General features: G+C 41.5%; 2 protein-coding genes across 2 annotated transcripts; one reads left to right on the top strand and one right to left on the bottom strand.

Annotated features, from left to right (window-relative positions):
- Positions 1-86: 86 nt before the first annotated feature.
- On the bottom strand, positions 87-21766 carry LOC143346011 (ionotropic receptor 93a-like). The gene is given in 22 exon segments (XM_076773719.1): positions 87-273; positions 2599-2812; positions 4186-4371; positions 5117-5322; positions 6142-7132; positions 8292-8593; positions 9457-9509; positions 15798-15891; positions 16197-16357; positions 16435-16566; positions 16642-16993; positions 17202-17349; positions 17682-18005; positions 18188-18298; positions 18450-18683; positions 18744-18911; positions 19190-19354; positions 19803-20026; positions 20388-20633; positions 20705-20800; positions 20889-21047; positions 21676-21766. Coding segments are annotated over 22 exon segments (4797 nt in total). The 3' UTR covers positions 87-133.
- Positions 21767-23537: 1771 nt separating this feature from the next.
- Positions 23538-27159, top strand: Dok (docking protein homolog). The gene is made up of 3 exons (XM_076774682.1): positions 23538-24275; positions 24849-25022; positions 25119-27159. The coding sequence occupies exons 1-3, from the start codon at positions 24204-24206 to the stop codon at positions 26559-26561; spliced, it is 1689 nt and encodes a 562-aa protein (XP_076630797.1). The 5' UTR covers positions 23538-24203; the 3' UTR covers positions 26562-27159.
- The last annotated feature ends 271 nt before the right edge of the window (positions 27160-27430 follow it).

Raw genomic sequence — 27430 nt, 5'->3', positions numbered from 1 at the left:
CTAATAAATATAAATATTATATATATATAAATTGTTTATAGATTATAACGATATTTATAGGTATGTCAAATAAACGTATATGTTTATTACTACTCGGCGATTCGTCTGTTTCTTCCTAAGTAGGGCTCTGGTCCTAAAGGATTCGAGAGTTGAGCGGATCGTTCACTCGGCCAGCGATTAAGGCCACTGAGGTTTCGACGTCGACGATGAAGTAGAGAAACGGATGGACGGCCGTGAATGGCACTGGTCCGGCTCTCTCGAATAACCCGTTTCCTGTAAAAACAGATATCCTAACAACGTTTGTACAAACGTCCCCACGAAACGTCCAATAATTTTCAGTTTAAGCAAAGTAATCTTGATTCTTTATCCAGAAGCGCTTCCAAAATTGTATACAGATGAATTCTTTAGGTTGTAGATAGCTCAGTATAATCAGAACAAATATTAACCCTAAATTATTGGACGCTGTCGTGTAACATAAGCACAATAGAAACAGTAACACGTTGACTGCTAGTTACGAAAATTCTGAACTGCATGAGGTGCTTTCTATTTAACATTTTAATTCGATTAGACTTTCATGAAGTCGGGACAAAATTAAGTTAAAGTCAATATGAATAGATGAGAGTGGTGGGGGTAGTCAAGCAGAATAGTGGGGGCGTAGCTCCTCAGTGACCTTGGACGTCAATTGATTTTGGTCGGACTTCTACTGAAGATTAAGAACATCGACTGAGTCTTGAAAGACTTCCAAGATTGTGATACTACAATCTCTAATAATGTGTTAATAAAGTTCATTATCAGAGTTATAGACTACAAATATAAACAGTCAACATGTTAAATCTTGTTAGGTTACTGAATGTATCTATTCTAGTGCCAGGCCATTCAAGGAATTTTCACAGGAATTGTCTTGAACAGAGTAAACTGTTTTGAAAACTATAGCAGTAAGAGAAAAATTTGAACAAATTGCATGATACAGAAAATGCTTTTCATTAATAGTTTAATTACTTCAATCGGAGTAACAGTATCTATGTTTAATGAAGGATACTGTAACTTTAGATTGCTTTCCTGTTAGAAGATTACAGTACTGCAGCGCCCTCGCAAGATGGCCGCTTCCTCATCGTACAACATTAATTGTTCAACAAATTCTCCTACGACGCTAAAAGTTTCCAAGAAATTGCAGTCACTGATTGTTATTAGTTCGTTCTATAGATAAAATAGCAAGAAACGAAAACGATTAGCGAAGGTAATGAATTTCTGGAGTAACGATAGACATCGCAGGAAATACCAAGAGCAAAAACATTTACGAGGAGCGATCGTCGCAATGGTTCAGGAATTCCTGGCAGACCGCAAGGTCTTTTCATTTATTTCCCTTGGTGAGTCAGCCGCAGGATATCTGCGATTAAATCCAGCTAACTTTATAACAATACTGAGAATATTCCCGATCGTAGACCACCGACGGTTACGATAAACCGGAAACCACGGTTCTTCGGCGTGCAAACAACGAAACAAGAAGAATTCGACATTCACCCGATCGATGAAAAAATAATCCTTACGTAACTACTTCCGAAAGGTAAATTCGCGATTGAAAATGAAATCCCCCAAGCTTGACGTTATTCGATTCAATGTCAAGCATTGACAAACATTCGCGTAACCGTGTGCAATAACTGTACGAAAATTGCACTGTGTTGTCTTGAAAAATAATTCAACCTGGAAGAATTTAGAAATCCTTGGTGTATAATCATGTATTAATTCTTTGTTTTTAGGATCGCCTAAAGTCGACGTTTCCAAGTGGGAATAATCCCTTAACGACGCTAATGACGCTTCCGTGGAACTCGTCACGGAGGACGCGAAAAAGAGAACGAAGAAGAAAAGGGATCGGACACGCGCCAGTAGTAATGACCAGGCATCGTCGGACGCGGTTCGCCACGCGTGCATGCCCCGACACTTTGTCGTTTGCGAGCGACGCGCACGACGAATCGCAATTTCACCCGATGCTGGTGGCGATTGCGACAGCTCGACTGCTCCGTTCAAACTTTTCAACGCCTCCTTCCCTCCCGGAGTAATCCCAAACGTACCCATTTTATTTTTAGCTCATAACTGTAGTGAATGGACTCGAGAAACTAAAACCCTTGCGATCCAAACATTTCGAAACATAATTTATCTTTGCAATACATTAAAATATCGTACGTATATTATAGTATGCCCCCAAGTACACGTGTGTAGCGTTGGTAGCACTGTTCCTGCGCATGTGTGTGTTGAAGGCCCTGTGCGCCATAGATCGCGATAGTTGCAACCATCATTTTCTCACATACACCTTTCTCTTGAATTTTTAATAAACTATACGGTAATTCCTACTTGTTTGATATTGCAAATGGACCTTATTTTTGTTAGATTCTACGCCTCGATTCTTGCAAAAATCTTAGCCCTACTTTCTTGCAACAATTGAGGCTCTATTGTACAAGGTTTCTAAGTGGAGGGTCCTCTGAATATAAATGCAGTTAAGAGTAAGGATGTTCTATGTTTGCCAGTGAATTATGGTAGGATAAACGAAAGGAAAGGCTGTGGAAGAAGTGCACTGGTATGTACAAAGCATAGAGTAGAAACCTGGATGATAGTATCGATAATAGTCCCGTCGAGGTGGAACGATCAAGGGAGGATCGGATTTGGGCGACTCACGAGAGTGGGTCCTATCGGGTTTCATGTAATTCCTGATGTTGACCCCGATGCTCTGCTGCACGTCCCTGGCGTACACGCCTAGATCCGGCGTCATAAGTGACAGATCCGCTGCTCTTGGCTCAAACACGTCCACGATTCCCAACTGTGAATAAAGTTGCACCGATCATTCATCGATCGAAATAACGAATCAAAATTTATATGTTTAAATTGAATTTCTGAGTCATTTAGACATCAATCGACATCGATTAAAGGATAATTATACCTTGCTACTGTTCAAAGATCGTTACTTTTAATAAATTTTCTATCGGTATTCCCAGTATATGAAGTTACTTTGTCTTTGCGTCTGAAAGAAGCTAGAGTAATCATCCTCTGTTTCCTCTTCGCGCTTCGAGTTTAATGCCGATTATGGAACCAGCTTTGAAGCATCAAAGGGAACGGGAAACTTTCAGAAGTCCGGGAACGGCTCATTGCCAGCGGGATCTGTCGTCGAAGCCCGTGAAACTCGTAAGAATTACGTCCATTAGAACAATTCTTATTTTTCGCGGATTCCGTTGCCTCATCACTTTCACGTGCAGTGTTTCGTATTATCGTCAATTACGTGTCGTCAAGGTAACCGTCTCTACCGATATCTTTGCTCGTGGAACGCAACCGTGACGAGGAGCGGGAAGCGCACTCAAGATCTCGACTAACGCGATTAAGTAATTAGGAGCTTAATGCCCGAGACTAATGGCGAAATATTGAACGCCATGGAACTCGGTTCGACCAAGCTCTCAGCCAGATCTATCCCAGACCTAACCCATCGTCCGATAGATCTGACAGATCTAAACAACGTCCAACATGGTTCAAGAGATCTGATCCCTTACAAGACAGATCTAACATTTGTGGTCTGTCTGGTTTGGGTTAGGTCTGGTAAGAAGAATAGATCTAATAGATACAACCTAGGCTCCTAACAAGCCTAAATTGACCTGCTTTGGAAGTAATTCCTACCTAGCATCTAACAGGACAAAGCCAAATTCTGTGGATGCAAAAGACACAACCTACATCTACTAGGTTCAGACTAAAGAGATAATGAAGTTAGACTGATCTTCTGTAGCTTTAACAGGTTTAAAAAGTCTAATAGGTTCAATAAATCCAGCAAGTCTAATCCAGAGCAAGTTTAATATATGTAATAGATCTATCAGACTGACTCCTAACAGGTTGAATCTACTACAAATTTACAAGACCCACTCAGATTTAACACAATTTTAATAACTCTAACAGACCTGTCCTGATCTAATACAGATCTGAGGAATTTAACTGTTGCCTGACAGATCTGATAGGTCTAATCCAGATCAGATGTAATCTCTATCAGGCCTAAATTAATCTAACAGACATAAGAGATCGTTTAACAAACCTACGAGTCCCAAGCTTATCTAGGAAATCTAAGATACCAGAATGTTTGCCAAGCCGAACAAATTTATCCCGTTGATCGTTCAATTAGGAGATTAGAGAAACAGGCGTCACGGTTGTTCGTACCCTCTGCAGGAAGGACGTCAACGTGACGAAACCGCGTAACATGAACGATGGAATGGTGGCCCTGACCCATGTGGCCTGTAATTGCTTCCTCAGCAGCCTCAGCGACTTCCCGCCGAGATCCCTCGCCAACCGATACGTGTCCCTCCTGTCCGTGGCCATTAGGAGGAGGATATTATACCTGGGGTCCTGGAACGTGGACGGTAAGAACTGGTTTAGCGAGTGGATTTAGTTAACACCGTATCGTAGATTCCCAGAGATAAGTCGCGGAAAGTATAATGGGTGGAACAAATATAGCGATTCGGTTCAGGTAGAGTCGTTCGTTGAGCGATACCCTTGTCAAACGCGCGTATGTTATCCTGTTAGCGAACCTATTAAAGTCTTTTCGCCGCAGGGGTCTGATTAATCTGGATTAGGCAGACTGTTATTTTCCAACGCGGGATCTCGTTTTGTCAAGGAAAAATGATTCTCTAGAAAATTGGTAATTCTGATACTGTTTGCTGCTCTAGCATTTTCGAGAATTATTTTGTTCGAAATGATCAAAAATTCAAACTGATATTGAAATTTAATCGTGACGAGTGTGACTCAACATCAGTTTTTATCTCAGGAGTTACTTTGTCGAGTCCCTTTTTCAAGTCCAAAGAGATATCATACATTTGAAAGTTGCAAAATACAACAATAGTGTAAATAAAACAGATATTTAATTGAATTTGTTACTTTCTCTATTTCTTTAAATTGCCCTATTTTTTAATAACTGAAAGACGTTAAACGTTGAAAGATAGTTCTCTTTGCGATCCACAATTGTCACCCAGATTTGTTCCACTCACTGCACAAGTAAAGATTCCAGACCAAAGAATTATCCTTTATAGACTTTAAATCGTGACTCTCGGGTCTAATAATCGTTAATGATCGTTCGAGGAACGATTAGTCTTACGTCCAGCGGAAATTCAAGGGCGACGGCGTGCAAGGATGGAAAATAGGCGAACGGTAGAACCGCGAAGTATCTGGAAGCCGTGACGGAGGAGACGTCACAGCCATTCACCAGGAACGATATTTCAGTCGAGTCTCTGACTGATGCCTCTCCCAGGCTGGTGGAATAGGGCTTCCAGATCCCCAGGTCTTGCATCCAGATACCTTCGTCTGAAATTCGACAAATTAGACCTAATAAATGATCAAAAATCTTCCAATACCATTCAGGATATTCGGCCACCCCTGGGAAAAATTCTAGTGAGAGATTCTAGAGACCAAAATAGGATGAAAATCAAGTATTCCAATTTGTTGATTGAGGCTTCGTTAAAAAGTTATTAACGTATAGAACTACAATCTGTGAACAGCTACGCGCACGCTAGTTCTACAGGCGGAACTTTAAACGTTAATAACTTTTTAACGAAGCCTCAATCAACAAATTGGAATACTTGATTTTTGCCCTATTTTGGTCTCTAGAATCTCCCATTAAAATATTTTCAAATCAATAAATTGGTATCCTTGATTTCCGTCTTATTTGAGCCTGTAGAATCTCCCATTAAAATGTTTTCCAGAAGTGGCTGAACACCCTATATATCCATCTCAATTCGTCTCGCGTCCAAGCACAAAAGCCACTTCATCCTACAACACGTGCATACTATTGCAACGAGCTACAAAGATGGCATCTGGAGCTAGGCCAGCAACTCCCAAACACGAACCTAGCTGTAGATGATCAATTTTGAAAAAGTACGTATATATTTAGAAATCAAGTATAAAGTTATTTCTATCTCTGGATGGTCAATTTTGAAAAAGTACGTATTAAGAAATCAATTATAAAATCACATTGCATTTGTCCATCCAATTTTCGAAATCCTCCAGGCGTTGGGACCATAGAGATCCAGAAATAGGTTGGGAGACACTGTTCTAGCCCGAGCAATCGGCCCCAGAGATCGGTTGACGTTGCACAAGTAAAAATGAACACAAAGTGTTACAGACCCGGATAACTGGAGAAGAATCCCCTGGGGCTCCTAGCGCCACGCTTCCTCCTCCTCGCGATGGTAGTCGGGGACACGGTCGTCTGTCCGTCCGACCCGGTTTCACCTGTGGCGGCGGTCGTGGCCGGCGAATCGGTAGATCCCATCTCGCTCGAGGCCGTCTGATTGTTTGCGGGGTCCGTTAAAACGGTATTCTCATCGGCAGGTGGTCCATTCGTCGAGATCGGCTGATTTACCTGCGTTGCGGGGATCGTCGAACCCGTCGTCGTGGTTTCCACGTCGTCGACCTGGGCTGCAGTCGACGCCTCCGTGGACAACGCAGCAGCAACAGTCGTTGGTATGGTCGTTGGCGTGGTTGTGGTCTCGGTTGTAGTCTCCACGATCTCTGTTAACGCTGACGTCCCAACAGTGGAGGGCAAGATGGTGGTCACGGTGGTCTGACTAGTTACTGTCTCCACAGTGGTGCTCTGAGCCAACACACTGACCATAGTGGTTGGTTGAACAGTGCCCACAGTAGTCTCAACGTCAGAAGGAACAGTCGTTGGAGTCTGTGGTATGGAAGACATGGCTTCTGAGGAAGTCGTATCTTGGCTAGACAAAATTGCAGGCGTGGTGGAGTCCATCAGAACAGTCGTGTCAGAGCTGATTTGCGTCAACCTCTCCTGGACATCTGGCGTGTTCATCGTCATTCCGGTCATCTCGACTGCTAGAGTGGTCGTCGACGCAGCCTTTGTCGTCATCTCCATTTCCTGCATCGGTTCTGGAGTCGTTGCTGGCACTGTAGTCTCATCCTGGACCGGGGTGACCGTCTCTGTCATCGATTGTTCTGTTGTGGTGGATTCAGGAGATGTGGTGGTCCCGTTAGTGTCCTCTTCAGGGACGGTCAGGTCGAATCCATAGAATCTCAGGATGTCTTCGTATTCTGGTCGCAGTTTAGTGTTCTCTTGGTTGAGCGTCAGGCCCCCCAGGAAACCGTCGGCGTTCAAGTAAGTCTTCGGAAAGGAAAACGATTATTTCTGATCGCGGATGGTCACGGATCGTCGGTGGACCGACGGTTGCGCGACTCTTGTTCGAAAAGTGCGATCGACCGAAAGAGAAACCGACACTTACAATTAGGGAAGAGAAATTCGGGCGCGTTCAGGCTTCAAATTAGCCGTCGGTCTAATTATTCCGCCGATAGGATTACGCAAGGGTAATTAGGTGAGTCGGAGGAACGAGTGTGCTTGGTTTTGGGATCTTTGGAAGATCATTCTTGGGGTTTTGGTTTCTAACCCTTTGCTCTCAGTCGCCATAGCAAAGAACCATATTGATATCTTATGTTATACTAAGTCGACAAGCTTCGGAGATACATAGAATTCGAAATAATATTTCACAAATTGTGATCAAGCGTAATTAGACATTTAATTCCAAACAGCGTGACACCCAAGTATAAACTTAATACGACCTCAAAGGGTTAATAAATAACGATAATAATAATGGTAAGGGAACTCCTGAAATTAGTGGTGGAAATAAATGAAGGATTTACGAATATGATAATATCAAAATTCAATTCAAATCATTGTACCGAGATATGAAATAATAAAATTCAGATTTGAATCGAAATGGACGCGTTACAGATTGAGTCACTGTCCGAGGGTTAGATGGTGAAACAACTTAAAAAATACCTTTTTTTAGGTATGTGATTAGTTGTATATAGTCTAAAAATACCCTAAGAGATTCATTTTCTTTGGATTTGACGACACTAGCCTTTTCGCTGACCAGATTAAAATTTTCTTCGTCGACTTGGAGCAATATTAACTATATCGAACAAAAATTTATAGTTATTATGAATAACAACAACTTGATCCTCTTCAAGATTCTGTAGAAATATATTAATAATGCCTAAATTCGAACGAACGTACACGAGAAACCTATTTCAAATCAGAAAATATACAAAACAGAAACGCGTCTAAGGTTAAATAAAATTTTACTCGAATATTGTCCAACACCCAATAAAAGCGATAATATAACTTTGCCGAGAAACGAACGGCGACTGAGAAATAATTTTCTCTTCTTAATTTTTATTTTAATCATTTCTTCGTCGTTTTGTATTCGAATAAAATTATATTCGAACGATGCTCTGCTAGGAGTGTCTTCTGGTGAGAATCTTACCCGGAGTCTGCGATGTATGTCTCGAAACCCGAGCCTGGTGACGTCTTGATCCCGCGGTAGCCCCAGAGCGTCGACGATCTGCTGTCTTCCTCTGCCCGCGGAGCCCTCGTATAACGCGGCCAGGACGAAGCCAACCCCTGTCGGCGAGAATGCCACGTTCCCGTGGCCAGTGTACTGCTGCAGAATCCGGGCGCCCAGGTCGTTAATAACGTCCGTGATGATGTCGACTGGTCGATGCGGAACCGGTTGATACCAGCCGTCGAATCCCGCGTTGTCGTAGCCGTGGACGAGCGCCGACGACACTGCTTGGGAATTTCGACGTTGAAATAGTCAACGAAACTAACTTCTTTGAAATTAAACTCCGTTTGGGGGAACCAGAGGAAATTAAATTTTTAATTTTCTACTTGTACGGGTCGAGTGCTAGTCATTTCGAGCCTCACTGAGAATTGAAATATGAATTTGGTCGAGATCGCTTCGTAATACACGAAGACCTTCATTTTTATTCACTTGTTGTTTTTAAAATTGGGAAAGGAAACTGAGGATGCAGGAGTATTTTCCAGGGTCTGTATAGATTTGTTCAGTTACGTTAAGGCAACGTTTTGTCCTTCATGTTTGCTTCTTCTAAAAGTTCAACATCTTTTTCGGTTATTTTTTATTATTTTAGAAGACATTTTAAAAGCAATTTATTGATCCTTTACAGTACCGATTATACTTCATTTGTCGCAAACTCTACTGCTCATTCAAAAAATACAAAATACACATTCATATAAAAAGAAAACAAAACTTCATCTGAATCCTTAAATAAAAGTAGGATACGTATATTTACAAATTGGATCTTCTGCAACAATTTCTTCCCCAATTTCTGTACCTTCCGAACAATCAGGGAGGACAAAATGGAGTCCAAAAATACTTTCGAAATTAGTTAAAATTACAAAATTGAAACTCAAATACATCAAAGACATTACTCGTTAATATTCTAAATTATTTGATGAAAAGACAGTTGGAAGAAATTTATTCCAAGAAAAATCGTAGAACCAATAGCACCACTGGTAATTAATATACACAATACAAAACCCTATTCATCGATTAGTGAAATAACCAATTCCAATCACCAAATTTGAATCCCATTTATAAGAAAATAATGAGGAAGGAGCACTGTACGTACGCTGCAGCAGGATGGTCCAGGACATCATAGTCCCCATGTTAATAAAGTAGTTGCTAGATCACTGACGCAGGATCTAGCCGCGATCCACGCGCACAGAAAACACACGTGAACTGGTCTCGATTCACCTGGAGGTGCGAGGGACGCGTTGCGTTGCGGTTTCCGTGGCGCGGAAAGAAACTCTATTAGGATTAGTCCTAGTCGTCCGCGGTCCGCGTCTGAACTGGCTCGCGGATGGTGCACGCCGGCTGCTCGAGGCTCTGCCAGCCACTCTTGGATTTTTTAAACGGCAAGGTCGTCAGGTAGATAAACCCGTGTCTATGTACGCCGTCATATCGCGCGCTCTCGCCCTTCCCCTTCCACCCACGGATCCACGATAGGGTTACAGGTTCCCCGGAGAACGGGAAGATCGACGGGGAGAAGGAGGTTCCCGAGAAATGAATTATTCAGTGGATCCTGCTGCGGATTCGTCACGTGGAACACGCGAGTTGCTTTCAGAGAGCACACAACTGGAATTCCTGGGTTAAAGGTGAATTTTCACCACCCAAACGAATTATTTTCAGTTACCAAACCAACTTATTTCTGGTAAACAAATTATTTTACCAAACGTGAATTCGATAAATTTCAGAACATTTTTGGATCGAAGGTTTTTGGATTCAAGATGAATTTTTGAATGGGATAATAAATTGTTTAATTGGAGATCAATTGTCGAGTCGACAAGAGAACTTTTCTATGGAAATTTGTAAAGTGGGAGTTCTTTGATTGACAGCGGATTTTTGAGTCGAAGATGAATGTTTTGGTTGCGAATAAATTTTGAAATGAAATTTTTGGAATGTAGTCTTTCGAGCAGACGGTCTACTGGCAACATCGACAAACTCATCTGCTCAAGATGCACCGCGAAATCCGACCTTTCTACGCTCCCTGCGTTCGCACACATGCAATGCCCATTCTTTCGCTACTCTGATCTTAATAAAGTAACTGGTTGTGGCAACTTCCACCGTAACGTAACCACGCAGCGGCGGAATCATACGCGTCATAAGCGTTGCTCAATGTTCATTGTCGCTTTTCTTCGCGAGTAACGAGGGAAGCTTGTAGGTCAGGAATGCTCCGACGAAATTTCCTGACCCGATAACTTTATTAAGATAGAGTAAACCCATTGACTGCGAACCATGGGGCAAATTTTATTCCCGAATGGCGAATAAACATTTTTAATTCGTACATTCAACCCTCCTGTGAAATCCTTAATTTGCTATAATCTGGTTTCGTAACTACTTTCTTCATACTTATATTTCAGATGAGGAATGGGAATTTGTAATACAATTTTTGCTGAGAGAGAAGGTACTTTTGAACATGAGAAGTAAGGGAGTAAAAATCAGGTGAATTAGTCGCAATTTGTAATAGTAAATGATCAAATTTCAGCTGTCAAATAGAGTGACTCGGTTTCCCAAGTGAAATGAGTACAATTCTCCATTCATCATGGCGTAGAAGCACATTAGGACCTGGTCTCAACCAATGCAATTAATTCGTTATGCAATATCGTGACTTTTACCGCGAGACGCTTCCACAGATCGTTGCCAAACGCGTCAAGAATCAACGTTTAACAATGAACGTTCCTTTTCTCCTCCCAAGACGATCGTTAATTTATCGTTCATTAATAAACGCCGTTTCTCCAAACACGAACAATAGCCGGGAAGGATACGACTTATTGTTTCCAAGCTCACTTTGCTGTGCAAAGAAATCATTAAAAATAACGTGCGAATACCGTCTAATCTTTTATCTCAAAAGTCGAATTTAAAAATATATGCATTATATAATACAAAAGTTCAATAAACGCCTTTAACAGAGGAAATTATATTTCACGTTAGTTTAAAAGTATATTTTTGAACCTTAATTATATATTTTTGCCTCTCCCCCCCCCCCTTCTTGGTACCGCCATTGCGTTATCGCGTGATTCGAGGGGACTGAAAGAGTGAATTTATTCACGTGCGAATAAATAGACGCCAGCAGGCGTCCATCGTGAAAAATGTTCGAGCGTTGTCGGTGTTGGACATTGCGTGGATATCCGCGCAATATCCTGTGTCGTCCATTATCCACAAATTGGACGTTCGTGATGGTAATTGTCATACCTCTCGGATGTCCGTAGGCTAGTGATGGGTCAGAAATGTATTTAGATACTATCGATACATTGATGTCGGGTATTGATTGTCTCGTATCGATCCACTGAATGGAATGATTATAGTTTGAAATTGACGCGTAACCATCGTATTGATACATAACAATTATATTAAATTCGATATGTATTTACAGCGATGGACCTAAAAAAAAAACTCAAAAAAGTGAAGGAGCCAATCATAAATCGCAAAAGACATTCCAGTGAATTTCTTTTTATTACACAGGCACGACAAATATAAAAATATTATTTATTTCGTACGGGTTTCCTGTAAAATAAGAATACAATATTGTAAAATATATAAGTATATACATATATAATTTACGTTAGGTCACTACGTCCCCACCTCACTCTATGCAACTCAGTATTATATTTGGTAAATCTCTTTGCCTTAATTATTTTATAATTTCTCTACTTTATTATGATATTACTGTGATTTTCTACCAAGAATGGGACCTGTTAGTCAAAACAAACGTGCACAGGTGCAATGCAGAGATGCCGGATTCAGCACCCGGTGCCCTACTCACACATACCAGATCACGCGTACGTGAGCTCGTAGAGTTTCGGAAAGTCGACAAAGGCAAACTGACACATGCCCTCTTTCTTGATTATTCCGAAGCTGCCCGAAGTAATTTCGGACCGCCTCGTGGGAGTCGAGAGAGAAAGGCTCGCATTTGCCTTTTCGCTCTTAACAACTGAAATCCGACCTCCCGTCTACGGCATACGATTCGGAATCTCGACTGCCCAGGTATTTTTACTTGTCTTTTCTAGAGTTTATTACTGAACTCTACAAATTACTCCTGGTTTCTATTTGCCTCTGATGACCTCTGATGACCAGTGCTGACAAAAGTACAGAACTCCCGACAACTTTTTACACCATACAGCGACTGTTACTTACTGCTCCTGATTACTGCTTGCCTTTGCTGGACTCTGCTGACCATCGCTTACATTTCTGACAACCTACAACGATTACTACTGACTTCTGCTAACCTCTGTTGGTCTTTGCTGATCTCTGTCAGCGTGTGCTTGTCTCTGCTGAACTTTCCTGGCCTCTGCCGAACGCTACTGACCACTGCAGGTATTTCTGATAATGTATAACGATTAATACTTACTACTGCATGCTCCTACAAGTCTCTGCTTGCCTTTACAGGTTTCTGCTTGCCTGTGCATACCTTTGCTGGCCTCTGTTGAACACTGCTGACCACCCCTGATGCTTCTGACATCGTATAACAATTACTACATGCTACTGTTCGCCCCTGCTGATCTCTGCTTGCCACTGCATGCCTCTGCTCGTCTCTGCTGACCGCTGCTGACCACCTCTAATGCTTCTGACAACATATAACGCTTATTACTTGCTACTATTCGCCCCTGGTGATCCCTGCTTGCCACTGCTGGCTTCTGCTGACCACCCCTGATACTTCTGGCAACGTATAACGATTACAACTTGCTACTGTCAGCCTCTCCCAACCTCTGCTGGCTTTTGCTGACCACCCCTGATGCTTCTGACAACGTATAACGATTACAACTTGCTACTGCTTGCCCCTGCTAGTCTCTGCTGACCGCTGCTGACCACTCCTGATACTTCTGGCAACGTATAACGATTACAACTTGCTACTGTCAGCCTCTCCCAACCTCTGCTGGCTTTTGCTGACCACCCCTGATGCTTCTGACAACGTATAACGATTACAACTTGCTACTGCTTGCCCCTTCTAGTCTCTGCATGCCTCTGCATCCCCCTGCATGCCTCTACATCCCTCTACATCCCTCTGCTGGCCCCTGCTGACTACGCTGACCTTTGTTAACAACTTCTAACATGATGTACATGTATTAAAACTTTGTATAATGTAAATCTATGACAATAAATGATATAATTTCAAAGAATTCTATGTGTTCTCGTCACTTTTACCTTTCTTTTCCTCTCCCCATTATTCCCTTAGTTATAAGAAACCGTTTCTCTACTTAAAACTGGAATTCCAAAGTGCCCGGAGCGTTTTCTGAAATGCCGGTGACCTTGACCCACTTTCGAAACTGGGTCAAGGCCAAATTCTGATTCCCAAAGCGCCCGGAATTTTTCTAAAATTCGATGGCCTTGACCCAGTTTCGAAACTGGGTCAAGGCCAAATCCGGATTCTCAAAGCGCCCGGAATTTTTCTAAGATTCGAATGGCCTTGACCCACTTTCGAAATTGGGTCAAGGCCATCCGGATTTCCAAAGCGCCCGGAATTTTTCTAAAATTCAAATGGCCTTGACCTACTTTCGAAATTGGGTCAAGGCCATCCGGATTTTCGAAGCGCCCGGAATTTTTCTAAGATTCGAATGGCCTTGACCCACTTTCGAAATTGGGTCAAGGCCATCCGGATTTTCGAAGCGCCCGGAATTTTTCTAAGATTCGAATGGCCTTGACCCACTTTCGAAACTGGGTCAAGGCCAAATCCGGATTCTCAAAGCGCCCGGAATTTTTCTAAAATGCTGGTGAACTTGCGAAGAAGGTGGTACGCATCTTATAGGTAAGAGAATGATTTTGAGAGGAAAAGGACGGTAAAAAATGATGAGAACACATAGAATACTTTGAAATTATATCATTTATTGGCATAGATTCACGTTATACAAAACTTTAATACATATAAACATATTATATTATATTATATCATGTCACAAGTTGTCAGCAACGGTCAACAGTGGTCAGCGATGGTCAGCTGACGTTGGGAGATGTTGGCAGAGGCCAGCATAGGTCGGGAGATGCTGGCAGAGGTCAGCAGAGGAAAGCAGTAGTCAGTAGTAATCGTTGTACGTTGCCAGAAATATAAACGGTGATCAGCAGTGGTCAGCAGCGGTCAGCAGAGGCCAGCTTAGGCCAGGGGACGCTGGCAGAGGTTAACAGAGGAAGGCAGGAGTCGTAGTAATCGTTGTACGTTGCCAGAAATATAAGCGGTGGTCAGCAGAGGACAGCAGTGGCAAGCAGAGATCACCAGGGGCGAACAGTAGCATGTAGTAATTGTTATACGATGTCAGAAGCATCAGGGGTGGTTTGCAGTGTTCAACAGAGGCCAGCAAAGGCATGCACAGGCAAGCAGAAACCTGCAAAGGCAAGCAGAGACTTGTAGGGGCATGCAGTAGTAAGTATTAATCGTTATACATTATCAGAAATACCTACAGTGGTCAGTAGCATTCGGCAGAGGCCGGGAAAGTTCAGCAGAGACAAGCACACGCTGACAGAGATTCGAGATTCCAAATCGTATGCCGTAGACGGGAGGTCGGATTTCAGTTGTTAAGAGCGAGAAGGCAAATGTGAGCCTTTCTCCCTTGACTCTCACGAGGCGGTCCGAAATTACTTGGGGTAACTTCGGAGAATCGAGAAAGAGGGCATGCGTCATTTTGCCTTTGTCGGATTTCCGAAACTCCACGAGCTCACGTACGCGTAATCTGACATAGTGTGAGAGAGCACCTTCTGTGCCTTTCTGGCATCTCTGGTGCAATGTCGACAGGTAGATTTCACGTTGTATCATAAAATGAGATTTCAAAAACCAATAAATACATGCTATATTATTCCCAATAATAATATATTTTATATAGAATATTCCAAGGCATGAAAAAGAGTACATCGCTTATATTTACCAAAGTTACGTTTGTGAACAGATCTTACTAGACCATCCATACAATTTTTATACCATTCTTATATTTTGTACTAGCAGTGCTTACCCGTCGTTACCGCGTGAATGTCATTTATAAATATTTTCCTTTCGTTTGTGAGTTTATAAAAAATATTACTTCAAGTGTTTATCTTAATATACACGACAAATCTACTAGTTGTAAGTAAAAAGGCGTTCCTCTTCCTTCGAACGTGCACCGTTTCACCGACCACCATCCATAACGGAGAAACGAAAAAGTTCCGAGGAAGTCATCGGGCGCGAATTAAGCAAGAATTTTAGCAATATTTGAGCAACGACGGTCCCTTTTTACCGGTCCCGTTGAAAAAAAGGCGCGCTAACTTAAAACGGGAAAGAGGGAACATGCAATTGGCGCGAGATGGACCGAAGAAATACGAGTGACCGCATAATGAGGTACTGGTTCCGTTTATTCGAGGAGAAACCTCGCGTTGTTTGGATAGCGGGAAGCTGGTGAGAGCAGTGAAAACAATTTGCACGATTATACGCGTCCCAGAAATTGAATTTACGGCACGAACGGGCGGATCAGTTTCCGTTGCTTGGATAATTTTCGTCTGTGCCAGTAGCATTCGCATATTAAGAAGAACAAGGCCAACGTGGTGCCTGAAACAAGAGACGATTGATTAACGATTTACTTATTTTGAAAATAGTACAAAGAGTCTTCCATTCTTTTCTCTAATATTAACATAGCTCAAGGCAACAAAGGGAAAGCAGTATTGATTTTCAGTTCCTCTCGCCTGGACGATTCTATTTTTCTAATTTGGGCGATATTCGTTCTGTGCTCAGCTGCTTCTGAAGCTAACTGTCTTGAGATTTTGTCAGAAGCAATCCTTATAGCTCCATTTAGTTCCAATTGAAAATATCGATAATCTTGATTGTTGAAAAATGGAGAAAACAAAGAGTTTTACCCATGAAGAGTACAAAGAATATCCCTTGCATATCGGCCACGTTCACTTCTCGCTTGTTCACCGCCTGACTGCTGCCCGACACTTCCCAGCACTTGTCCTTCGTCGGCATCCTATCGGCGATCCATTTGTGCATCAATCCAGATTCGTGCATTCGATGCAATCTGTTCCGCAAACGAATGCGCGCCGTGGGTAATATTCTACGTATTCTGTATTTTTAAAAATTAAACATGCAACTTACTCCGCGTCGATTACAGGCAAGTAGGGGCTCCCTTGCGGCATGATCATAGCGATGGGCTCGTCCAAGAACTCGTCGGTGCTCAGGGAAAAGTGGCAGCCTCCGGTCAGCAGCAAATGTTTCTTCATCAAAAACCTATTTACCCATCTTCCTGATTATCTTCGCGAACACGAACTTCGAAATTATACGAATTCAAATATCCCGGGATACCTGAGGGAGATCCTCCAATCGATCAGGACGTGAGTTCCTTCCTTCACGCGCTCCACCAGTTCCTCCGCTTCCGTGTCGTTGTGTTTCTGCGCGTGGGACAAGAGTGTGTGGTACTTTGCCTCGTCGGCGTTCCGCAGGTACACCTCGAGGAAGCTGCCGTTGGGAAAGCTCCAGGTGATCCTGTCCTTTCGCGCGATCAGGTCCTCCACCGACAGGATCGACGCGTCCATCCTTGGGAATGTCAAAAAGGCGACCAGACTTCCGGAATACGTAGCTACGAGAACCATCACGATCAGCCACCAGACGCCGATCACGAGACGCGCGCTGTCTGATCGCGGTAAATACATCCCTCCTGGAATTTTTTGGAATCCTTCAAAATTCTTACCTTGTTGCGTTTGAGCTTCACTGTATATTTTTGTTACGATAATTTTCCTGTTATTTCTATTACTGTTACGATACTACTAGATTATTATTAGAGAAGATTATTATTACTAGAGAATTACTAGAGAATTACTCCAATCTCATAATCTGTACCCTCTGAAAAGGCAATCAAACGTTACCTTGCTGAAGGAGCGCCCCGTAGACGTACCACACGCACTGCCAGGACGAGTTCAGGCCCGAGGTCTGCGTGCTATAGGGACTGTACTTGTGAATCATGTACAGGATTGGACCCATTATGATAATGGCGACGGCCAGGCAGGCCCACGTCTAAAAGCCAGACCGAACGTTAGGAGGTATACGAGCGGAGAAAATAACGAAGTGAAAGACGACGGTCTTTAAAGTTCTGTCACTGCGCGCTGTTACGCGTCGGAATGCCAGAATGAAATATCTCTGCAACCTTTGCGTAACGACAACAATTAATTCTTGTCTTGCTCGATGACAAGCGAAATTTAAACGGATCTGCGATTCTATTTAAAGTCTATACGATTCGAACGAAAGTTTTGATCGAACGAAAAGGTGAATTTGGAACGTAAAGCCTGCAGGACAATTGCTAGGGAAGGAAGATACTAGATTGCGTCGAGCAAGTTGCGTTTACGAACCTCTTTGGTGAACGGCGAAGCGAATAGAAGCGCCCTCGACAGCTGTCTGGGCCTGGAAGTTAAAAAGCTATACGTTTGCACGAAAATGGGTACCGTAAAATTTATTGCCTCTTTCCCATATTCGTTCACGGTGTAAGCGCAGGCTGCCAACAGAACCTTCTTCTCGCGTACCAAGTCGACCACTTCCCTGGGCAGTTTCCTCGTACTCGACATTGTCATTCCTCTGGCCTTCTGCACAAGATAATCAATTCACTGGCGAATAGGATGAAACTAACTGGAAGCACTTCCCGACGAGTACAATTCGGATACAAATGAAACGCTCGACTATTAAAACGCTATTGGAATACTTGACGGTTCGAATGCAAATAACGTAGATCACTCGAATATTTAGCGTTTGTTCGTAGCATTAATATTCGAATAATATCGCGTCTCCTTACATCTCCTAGTTTGAAGAATCGAGAATCGTTCCAGGAGTTGGGGATCTTGTCCAGTTCTGGAGCTATAACATTGTACGTGAAGTTCAACTTCTTGCTCAGATAGTTGACCACGTCGAAGATTAATCCACCGTAAGTCTTCTCGCCTGTGTTGCTCACGGAGATTATTTGCCACTGTGGGTTCTATAGTAACGCGTCGTATTTAATTTTTCATTGTTCGTACAGTAATTGCTTCGTTAATTCCAAATGATAACTTGAAAACTAATTTTTGTAAAATCAAAACTGAGGCTATTTAGATTGTCTAAAATTATTCCTAAAGAAAGTTTTTACTCACGTGATACGTGGCAATAGGTATAGTGATCCCTCTAAATCCATGATCAATGTGAGGGAAAAGGACGTCTGACAATGTAACGCCGAATTCTGGCGTCCAGGAGCCCACGTCCAACAAATGAGCAATGTTTTTCTCGTTAACGAAGAAGTTTCCCCAAGTTATGGACGAGGAGAACCTCCATATCAAGCATCTTCCGCAGCTAGCCTCAGAAACGACCGTGCTTTGAGAAAAGTGTATCTGAAGAAACACGAATTCCAGTCCATCGAATGTGGATTTCATCGCATTCGGATCGCTAACCTTAATGTTCCTCAACATCTCGTGTCGTCTCTCGCGTTTCGTTAGCTGGATGATCTCGAAATCCTCGTCGCCGATCCTCTTCAGAAGTTCGATCTCGTTCATCAGGGAATAATCCAAGGCTCTGGCCAGCGCTTCGATCAATTCCGTAGCGTAACACGATAACTTGACCTGAAGGTCCGACAATTATTTGTCACACTTCGAAGAATCGTATCATTTTATCCAATTTTAAGAAAAATATATTTCAAAGTTTGGAGATAAAATTGCACCAGGTTCGATACAGTGGAAAATAATTATTAAAATTCCAACTCTGTGTGTTTGTGATTTCTCTGTAACTCTTACGATGTTCGTTCGATCTGGATGAGATTTTTTTTTAATGTCAATGTTTTTGATTAAAATTTATCTCGATCTCGAAATTTAATTTTTCAAAAAGTAAAACCGATCGTTACTTTGCAAAAGTCGCCGAATTCGGTCGCGTTGTACATGAAGGCCACGTTTCCTCCTTCCGCTAACAAATCAATGAAGGTCGTCATGTTGGTCGCGTTCTGCTCCGCGCTGTCTGTAATAACGTACAACCATTGGCTACCAGGATGCACCATCTTCAGAGACCTTGCCTTCAAGATACAAAAACGCAAAGAAAGTTCGTAAGTGAGTTCGTTACTTACAGTAAACGAGCAAGGCAGCCTACCGTCTCAGTTGCTGTTTTAAGTGGACATAAATCGTTAAAATGCAATTTACGACAGGATGTATCTTTGAGTGTCTATCTAAAAAAAAAAAAAAAAACGAAAAGGAATTATCTAACACCATTAGTAAAGAGACATAAACTCCCTAAACGAGATAAACTCTTTCTGTAGTTTCCTGGAAACGCTTCGTAAGCAACGATCATTACGACTAATTAAAAATCAAAGGCAGACAAATGTTTCCTTGGACAATAGATGACGAATAACAATTTGAAATATAATTTCATTCAGAGTAATGGAAAAAAGTTACTTATTCTTTATTCGTTGCTGTGTTCTCTTTATACATATAGGTCAAATAGTCTTTAGACTAACAGAGTCTCACCACTTCCATAACATCCGCGACTATATCAAGAGTGGCGATCACCAGAAAGCAGTGGCCCAGCTGATCCACGTGAAAATCATTCAGCACCTTCCTCACCGATCTTTTCCTCCCCCTCTCTGTGTCATCGTGTTTCAGCGTGAATATCGACCTGGAGATCAAGCTCGACCCCTTGGTGGGCAACTTGTCCGAAATAGCCTTCATCACTCTGCTGATCGTGTCCCTGTCTGGAACGTATCGCGAACACGGTAACAATTTTCAAATGCACCCAACTCGAAAACTTTTTAATATGTGCCCTTAACATATATGAATCTTGAACCTAGTATATGTCTTAAAAGTATCACCAAAATCAGGGACCTAAAGGCTTAAGTCTAAGAACACTCTGTGTCGATATGGAGGTTGCCATCTTTGGGAATAAACCACATGCGCCATCCGAATAGCGACTAAAGTACTACACGCCTCGTACCATGAGAGAAGAAAGTCACTAGCTTCGATACCAATCAAAACACCCGCCCGAAAAGGAAGAGCCTTGATTTGTTCAGGAACTGGGGAATTTCTAATACCTCCGTTGTCACTTAGATAGCACACATGATCTGTTCTGGAACATGGCTGCCTCAGCCTCGCCACAGAGACCAAAAGCCTGTATACCTCGTTGAAAATAACTATAATAACGCATCTTATCACCGAAGGTATCGTCGTGGAGGATGTTGATCACGTTCCAGGAGAGGACGTTCGTCATTCTCAGGTCGAGAAAGATCTGGGACAGTTCCTCGCCAGGCACGATCAGAGGAACGCTTATACCGTCGACTTCCGGTATTCTGGGACAGTCTGGATCTTAAGACGAAAGAAATTTGTTATTAAATAAAATCCAGATATAGAAACAAGTCTATTTTTTATTCGCGAACCTGTTATCGCGAGATGTATGATTTCCTCTTTTCGAGCAACCTCATGCAGCCGCCATGTTAGGTAACAGGTCGCGATAGATAGAAGTATCGTGAAATCTTGACGCGAGCACCGACCATCGACAAAAAGAAGGTTTTATAGCGACGATTAATTAGCCGATCGATCGATCGGGACTCGTTCGCTTACCTTGTCGCAGATTAACATTCGTATCACGGAAAACGTGAACTGTGATACCACCCACATTCATCTCTCTTTTCACGGTGTCCTTGATCAGATTAAGAAGGAGCTCCACGGTGTTTTTATGGTCCTCTTTGTTACTGGAGAGACTCCTGTCGACGACCAACGCTGTTCAGAAAAAATCCCATTCCCATTTCACTCGGAGGAAATTATATAATTTACTCCCCCCCTCCCTCTACCCATTTTATCATTGTAAGAGTACCATCAATGAATTAATTAGATTCTCCCGATAAAAATGAGTCCAAACACGACCTCGTTCAGACTATCTTTGATTATAAGTCGTTCGAACCTTCCCCAAAATTTATAATTTTGAATAATGAAAAGTGGTCGGAATCGTGTAGTGTTCGAACTCATTTTCATCGGGAAAACATCGCCAATTTGCGGGTAATACTCGTACGAAGACATACTAAGTAATACAAAAATTACAGTTTTCTACATAATTAACCAATAGTAGGAGAAGAAAAAATATGATTCTGTCGGAGTTCACGCAACAAGTGTCAATTACGATTAATTCTAGAACATCGATACAAAGAAGTCGATTGAGAAAAAATGATTGATAGAAAATAATTTCAAATAAAAATTTTAAAAGGTGTCTTTTGAAGTGTAGTGCCGGTCTCGAGGGGTGTTTAACGATAAAAGGATTGATTTTCATTTCTAGGGTAAAATTTCTCCGTTCTTTGACCTATAGACAGTAATTGGCACCGACACATTCACGAAAAATAAAATCACTCGTTACCCATCGTGGCGTTCGTAGTTATCAAGGACGGAAAATCGTTGTAGCTGTGGCCATAATCGACGATCGACAGAAGAAACAGGACCGATATCATTTCTATCGGCGAACGAAAAGTAACGCGCCCGTAGTATCGTTCGGGTGATATATAACCGAGGACAACCGTGAATAATGTATCACTTCATTAGTTTGGCCGATTCGTTATTACAACCTCGTCAGAATACAATCGCGCGCGGAGTGTGTTCCAGTCAAGACTAATGTAAACTCGATGCACCGCGAATCACGGGAAAGGTCAATTCTTTAATAACTTACCACCGAACGATCGAATCCCCGTGGAATTGGAGTAGAACGTTGTTTAGTCTAGTTGCGTGTGCCTGGCAAGCTGATTGCAAAATTCACTGTAAACGTACGAACGGCATACAACCGAACGCAACTTCTACCACGAAGAAATCGTCGGATCCAATCGTGAGACTACTCGCAAGAGGAAAGGATTTAAAAAAAATATACTATTCTATTTGAAAGTATATATTTATTTTTTTTTAATTCAATTTCAAATCGTGTAAAAGAAGATCCAAAACTATACTTTAATATATTTTGCTCTCCTCCTCCCTAAACAAGTCTTTTGGACTGTGGTACAAATTTGTAACAAATATAACACACAAAAGAATAAAATGTAATTTATCGATAGCGATAGTACAATAATATGCGTCAAATGCGTAACATCCGATGATTCAAATTTTGATTAGAACTAATTCGAAGCTTCTGATTCAACGGTGTACAATGTCATTTTACAGAACATATAGCTACAAGCTATTAACAGAGTAAAAACGAAAATAATCCTACCTTTGTTGAGTTAATCGATTGTTTCTCGTGGGTCAAAAGTAACCCAGCAAAGTTTTATTATCCGATTGTTTTCTGCTTTACTTATTTATAAAGAACCTATTCCAGGAACTGTAATTTATAAGACACGCAATCGTCGCACTTCGCCACCGCGAGTATTTATAATACATTAAGAAGTACGTAATTTTAATTGTTTAATATCGTCAAAACAGTGAACTACGTCTAATGTTTTATGCATATCATTAGCGACCTGTATGCTATCGATTTAAAAAAATTTGGAATCTGTCGCTACCCTGTCGACCACCGTGTGCATAGAAGACATCGACGATTAGTGTTATAACATTGGCTACGTGTGTCTGTCAACGCGACAGACAATTATATTGTTTCATATCGGTCGGTGGAACGCAGCGGTACACCACTTCCGTGTAGCAGAATCAGAGATAAAGCCGATGGCGACGGTTGCATTATAACAACCTACGCGCTGTCGTCGCCAATAGGAAAAATGAATCGTTGCTTTGCGATTTTATTCTTCGCCGCAGGGGCATTCCGTATTTCTTTTGTTCGAACTTTCGAATCAAATATTATTATTAGGAATGAAATTTGTAATATTATACCGAATGACCTTGAATTTAATTATAATAAATCATTTATTATACGTATTTAATTAAATTCTCCTATTTAATAGTTCTAGTTACAATTTTTACTGGTATTACAAAATTTACCAAATTATGATATTACAGTCGCAGCTATACCACGTTTGGTGTTATTATTACTAGTACAAACTTATCCCTAAATGCACATAAACACGTACATCTGTTACTGTTATCGAATTATTGAGTCGATGCGTTACTCAAAGGAAGAAAAGATCAATTTGATTTTCATTTATTGATATTGGAACGGCCATTATGGTGTCAGCCATTTCTTCAGGCAACCTCATTACATATAAGTTCTACAATTTATATTATTTTAGCAGATCCTAGAAGAAGACCCTTTCGAAAGAGTTTAGTCAAGCCGTTATCTTCGATCGACAAGTCTCATAGGTGAAAAGAAGCCGAGTAGAATTTAAATTGCCATTGTCTTCGTGTCCGATCGCGAGTGGAATTCCACGGACGTCGGGCCAAGGGAAAGAGCTCGGTGCAACAACGAACGGCGAACGATAACAAATTCGCAGCAAACAAAGTTGGTGACCGACGAGTTGAAATAACAAGACCAACGAGTTATCTTGGGGAATAGTCGCGCTGGTACGTCCGTTCGTGACGATTCGGCCGACGTCGCGCGGGACGGAGGACGTGCGTGACTCTATTAAGCCTGACAGTGCACTCCGAATGTGTCAGGAAGCCCGTACACGATTGCGCGCCTCGTGCACGTACGCATCGCGCGCGACACGCACACACAGAGGCGAACGATTTTTCTCCCGGAAATCTGGTCGACGTTAACGTCGGGCTCCAAAGCTTTCGTGCAATGTCAAGCACCATACGTTATGATGGGCTGAACGTCTCTGGGAAAATCGTTAGAAACGCCGCGAACGATCGTGCAGAACGCGAGACCAGCAAAGGCGAACCAGTGAGAGGAATAGGACGGGCGGAAAAAAGTGGGAGTGAAAGTGGAAAAATTCCGTTTTTCGAAATTACGCGAGGGACAAGGGCGAGCACCTAGTGCAAACGCGACGAGGCTGCTGATGTTCCGCGGAGACTATGGAGCCCGAGGAGCCGCTGTTACAAGGGATTCTTCTGTTACCGCCACAGGGAATGCTAGGCCAACTGAAGGTTGGTTAACGTCAGGACGGACAAGCCCTGTATCCTAGATTTTCGCGACCCGTCGTTAAACGGATCCCTTCCACGGCTTTTACTTTTTCTATTATTTTTTTTTTATTGTTGATTCGACTGTTCGTCATCGGTCGTCATCGTCGAGAAATAACCTACAAAGCAGCGTGATAAAGTTACAGATATTTCAGGACGTGTACAGACTTAACGTTAGCTCGAGCGTGACACGCGTCACTCTTGAATCGCGTCGATACTTTGAAGTTTATAGAATACACTGTCTCGTCCCCGAAACGATCGATCGATCTTTATTAGTGTATTTTAAACTTATACAGGGACTGACTTCAACAGTGCATTGGAAACACATAAGCAATAGAAAACCTCGTACACAAACGATTATATTAGCTCTATTTGCGATTAAGTATTACCGAAGTACAAGAATAACTAAATAGTTTTCATTGTTTTTGTGTTCTTGATCCATTGGTGAAACGAGTGGTACACCCTATGTATTGGAGAAAAGTTTCCTAGATTCAAATAAGCTGTTGGCCGTAAACCTTGTTCGATGCTGCTCTGTTACAGAAAACATGGCACAAGAGATTCTGTCAGTTGTTCAGAACCAGCAATTATGGGATCAAGCGTGTAGAAATTTATGACAACCAAGAGGAAGCTGTGTTACAGCTGCATAGTCCACGCATCATTACATTGGATGCATGCATCAAGATTGCACCAAGTAACCAGTCGCATGTGTTCACTGTAAGTAGAGTTTTTGCAATTGAAGAATATCGCTTATCCTTTTGTACGATCGAAGAATATCACTAATACTTTTTTTTTTATGATTTTTGTGCATAGGTAGTGACAAAATCAGGAATCCACTACTTTGGATGTTACTCGGAATCGGATATGAGTCATTGGATAACCGCGTTTCAGTTAGTAGCTTTTAAAGACAGTGTTTCTAACCAGACGATAGAAGAAAACAATGATCTCTACTGCACCAGCGGTGAAGGAGTGTTTTCCGTAAAAGTTGCAGAAACGGACGCGTCTAAGCGATGCGGTTTAGAAAATAGAAATTATACGCTCGTAGTAGCCGCGGTTGATATGAAATTAATGGATGGGGATATAGTGTTGTTCACGTGGCCGTATCGCTATATCAGAAGATACGGTTACAAAGATGGAAAGTTCATTTTTGAAGCAGGAAGAAAATGCGAGTCTGGGGAAGGTTCCTTTCGTTTGGAACACAGTAGCCAGCAAGAGATTTTTCGTTGCATGTATTCAAAAATGAGGTCGATGAAGAAATTAATGAACGAAGAAGGTATACCGGGTATCGAATGCAACGACGCTCAATACCACGCGGCTTTGTCTATGGAAGCTGGTTCTAGAGCAGCATTACCCCCTTCCCCAAATAGTTCTGCCAATTTGATAGACATCGATTTTTCAACATCGCAAAATTCTCAGAAACAGTCAATCTCCTCGTCAAATTTAGATAACAGTTTATCTTCTAAACCCTCTTTGTCTCTCATGAAATCTAAACCCGCGAAGCCACCACGAAAATATGTTTTCACCGGCTTATTAGACAAGAAGAGCATAGATTCCGAAATATTGGACTCGCCTGCGTCCGTGGAGTATAAAGCATTAAATCGGGATAATTCGCCCGAATCGTCGCAGAAAACAATAGGAAGTTCGATACTCGATGACGAGGAGAGACATCCTTACGATATAGTAGAAGTAAGAAACGATGCTTGGAAAACGCATGGTATCGATAACATACATCACACAGAAAGACCAACCTCGTTACTACACAATGACAAAGATAAAGAGAACGAGGATGACTTCCAATACGAAACTATGATGCCTATGCTGTCATCTCAGAACTCTTCGAAAAGTAAGTCTAGTATTACGGATAATTCGATGGCAACGTCGATTAATTACATATCTTGCAAATCTAACGACGATGACCCTGATTACGATAAATTAGAACACTTCGGTTCTGCGAGTAACATTAATCAGAAAAGTGCGTATAAATTTGGAAACTTTAGTACCGCGACTAACAATTCACATTCCAATGTTTCCCTAAATAATTCGATAGTTGACACAAACACTGCATGGTCTAATTACGATATAGTCGAAGATATGTCTGCTGTTAGATTAGCGGATGATAGTCACCTCGGATACGGTGTTATTAGAAAGAAATCAAATCACTCTGAGTCTGCTTCCAGTAGTAACGCGATGGGTCCAAAGCATACAGTCTATAATAATAGTGAATATGCAGTTGTATCTAAACCAAAAAGGGTATAAACGATCCAAAATAATTTCAACTTCGTAAATGTAACTATATTTGATTTAGAGATTTTTAATTCTCCAAAATAATAATAATGCTAGTCTATGTTATGACTAGAATAAGTTCATTCCTACTTTTTCCGAGCAATGAAAAAGTTAAATGCTGATACTTTATAATTTTGTTATAAACGTGCAGGAGTGAAATTACTTTTATTTTCTTGCAAAGATTAGGTTAAAAATCACTAGTCTTCTTAATCATTGACAATTGTATAGGAATAATTATTTTACGTATTCAAATGATTTTGAATGTATATTAACCAGTAAATGTTACAAGGAAATTTATTAATACGATATTATTCTGAAAGGAATTCAGCATTAGTTTTTTAAAAATATAAAAATGACTGATTGCAATAAAAAAACGATACAGTGCCTTATATCATAAAATAGTTCGACCCTTTGATCGGTACTCGATCGATCGATTGAGTGCGTGCGATAAACGCCTATGAGCGTTCAGCGTGTATGTGTGCAAACGCGTGTAGCGTGTGGCTTGTGTTGAATTTGTTCACTGTCAAAGGGTTAATAGCACAATCAAGCTAAGTTTTATTAAATTATTACAGTATTTGGAAAGTAACTTTGCATGTTATTACATTATAGGGTGTACTTAGAGATTTTTAATATTATTATATCTATTAATAGTCCCCCATTATAGCAATACTGCAACTTTCATTAAAGTTGCAAAACCTTTAAAATCTATATACATTTTTCAAAAACCAGAGTTTATATATATGTATGTATACATAATAAGGGAAAAGCATAAAGTCATTCCATCTGTTTCTAATACTATATATTTTATATACATATATATGTATTATATATACACATTTATA

Source organism: Colletes latitarsis, chromosome 10 (assembly GCF_051014445.1).
Source record: "Colletes latitarsis isolate SP2378_abdomen chromosome 10, iyColLati1, whole genome shotgun sequence".
NCBI lineage: Eukaryota > Metazoa > Arthropoda > Insecta > Hymenoptera > Colletidae > Colletes > Colletes latitarsis.
This window is presented reverse-complemented; position numbering and strand designations above follow the sequence as displayed.

Coding starts and splice junctions, on each gene's coding strand:
- Dok (XM_076774682.1), top strand. CDS start 24,204: ATGGAGCCCGAGGAGCCGCTGTTACAAGGGATTCTTCTGTTACCGCCA. Junction 24,276..24,848: donor GAATGCTAGGCCAACTGAAG/GTTGGTTAACGT, acceptor GCTCTGTTACAG/AAAACATGGCACAAGAGATT. Junction 25,023..25,118: donor ACCAGTCGCATGTGTTCACT/GTAAGTAGAGTT, acceptor TTTTGTGCATAG/GTAGTGACAAAATCAGGAAT.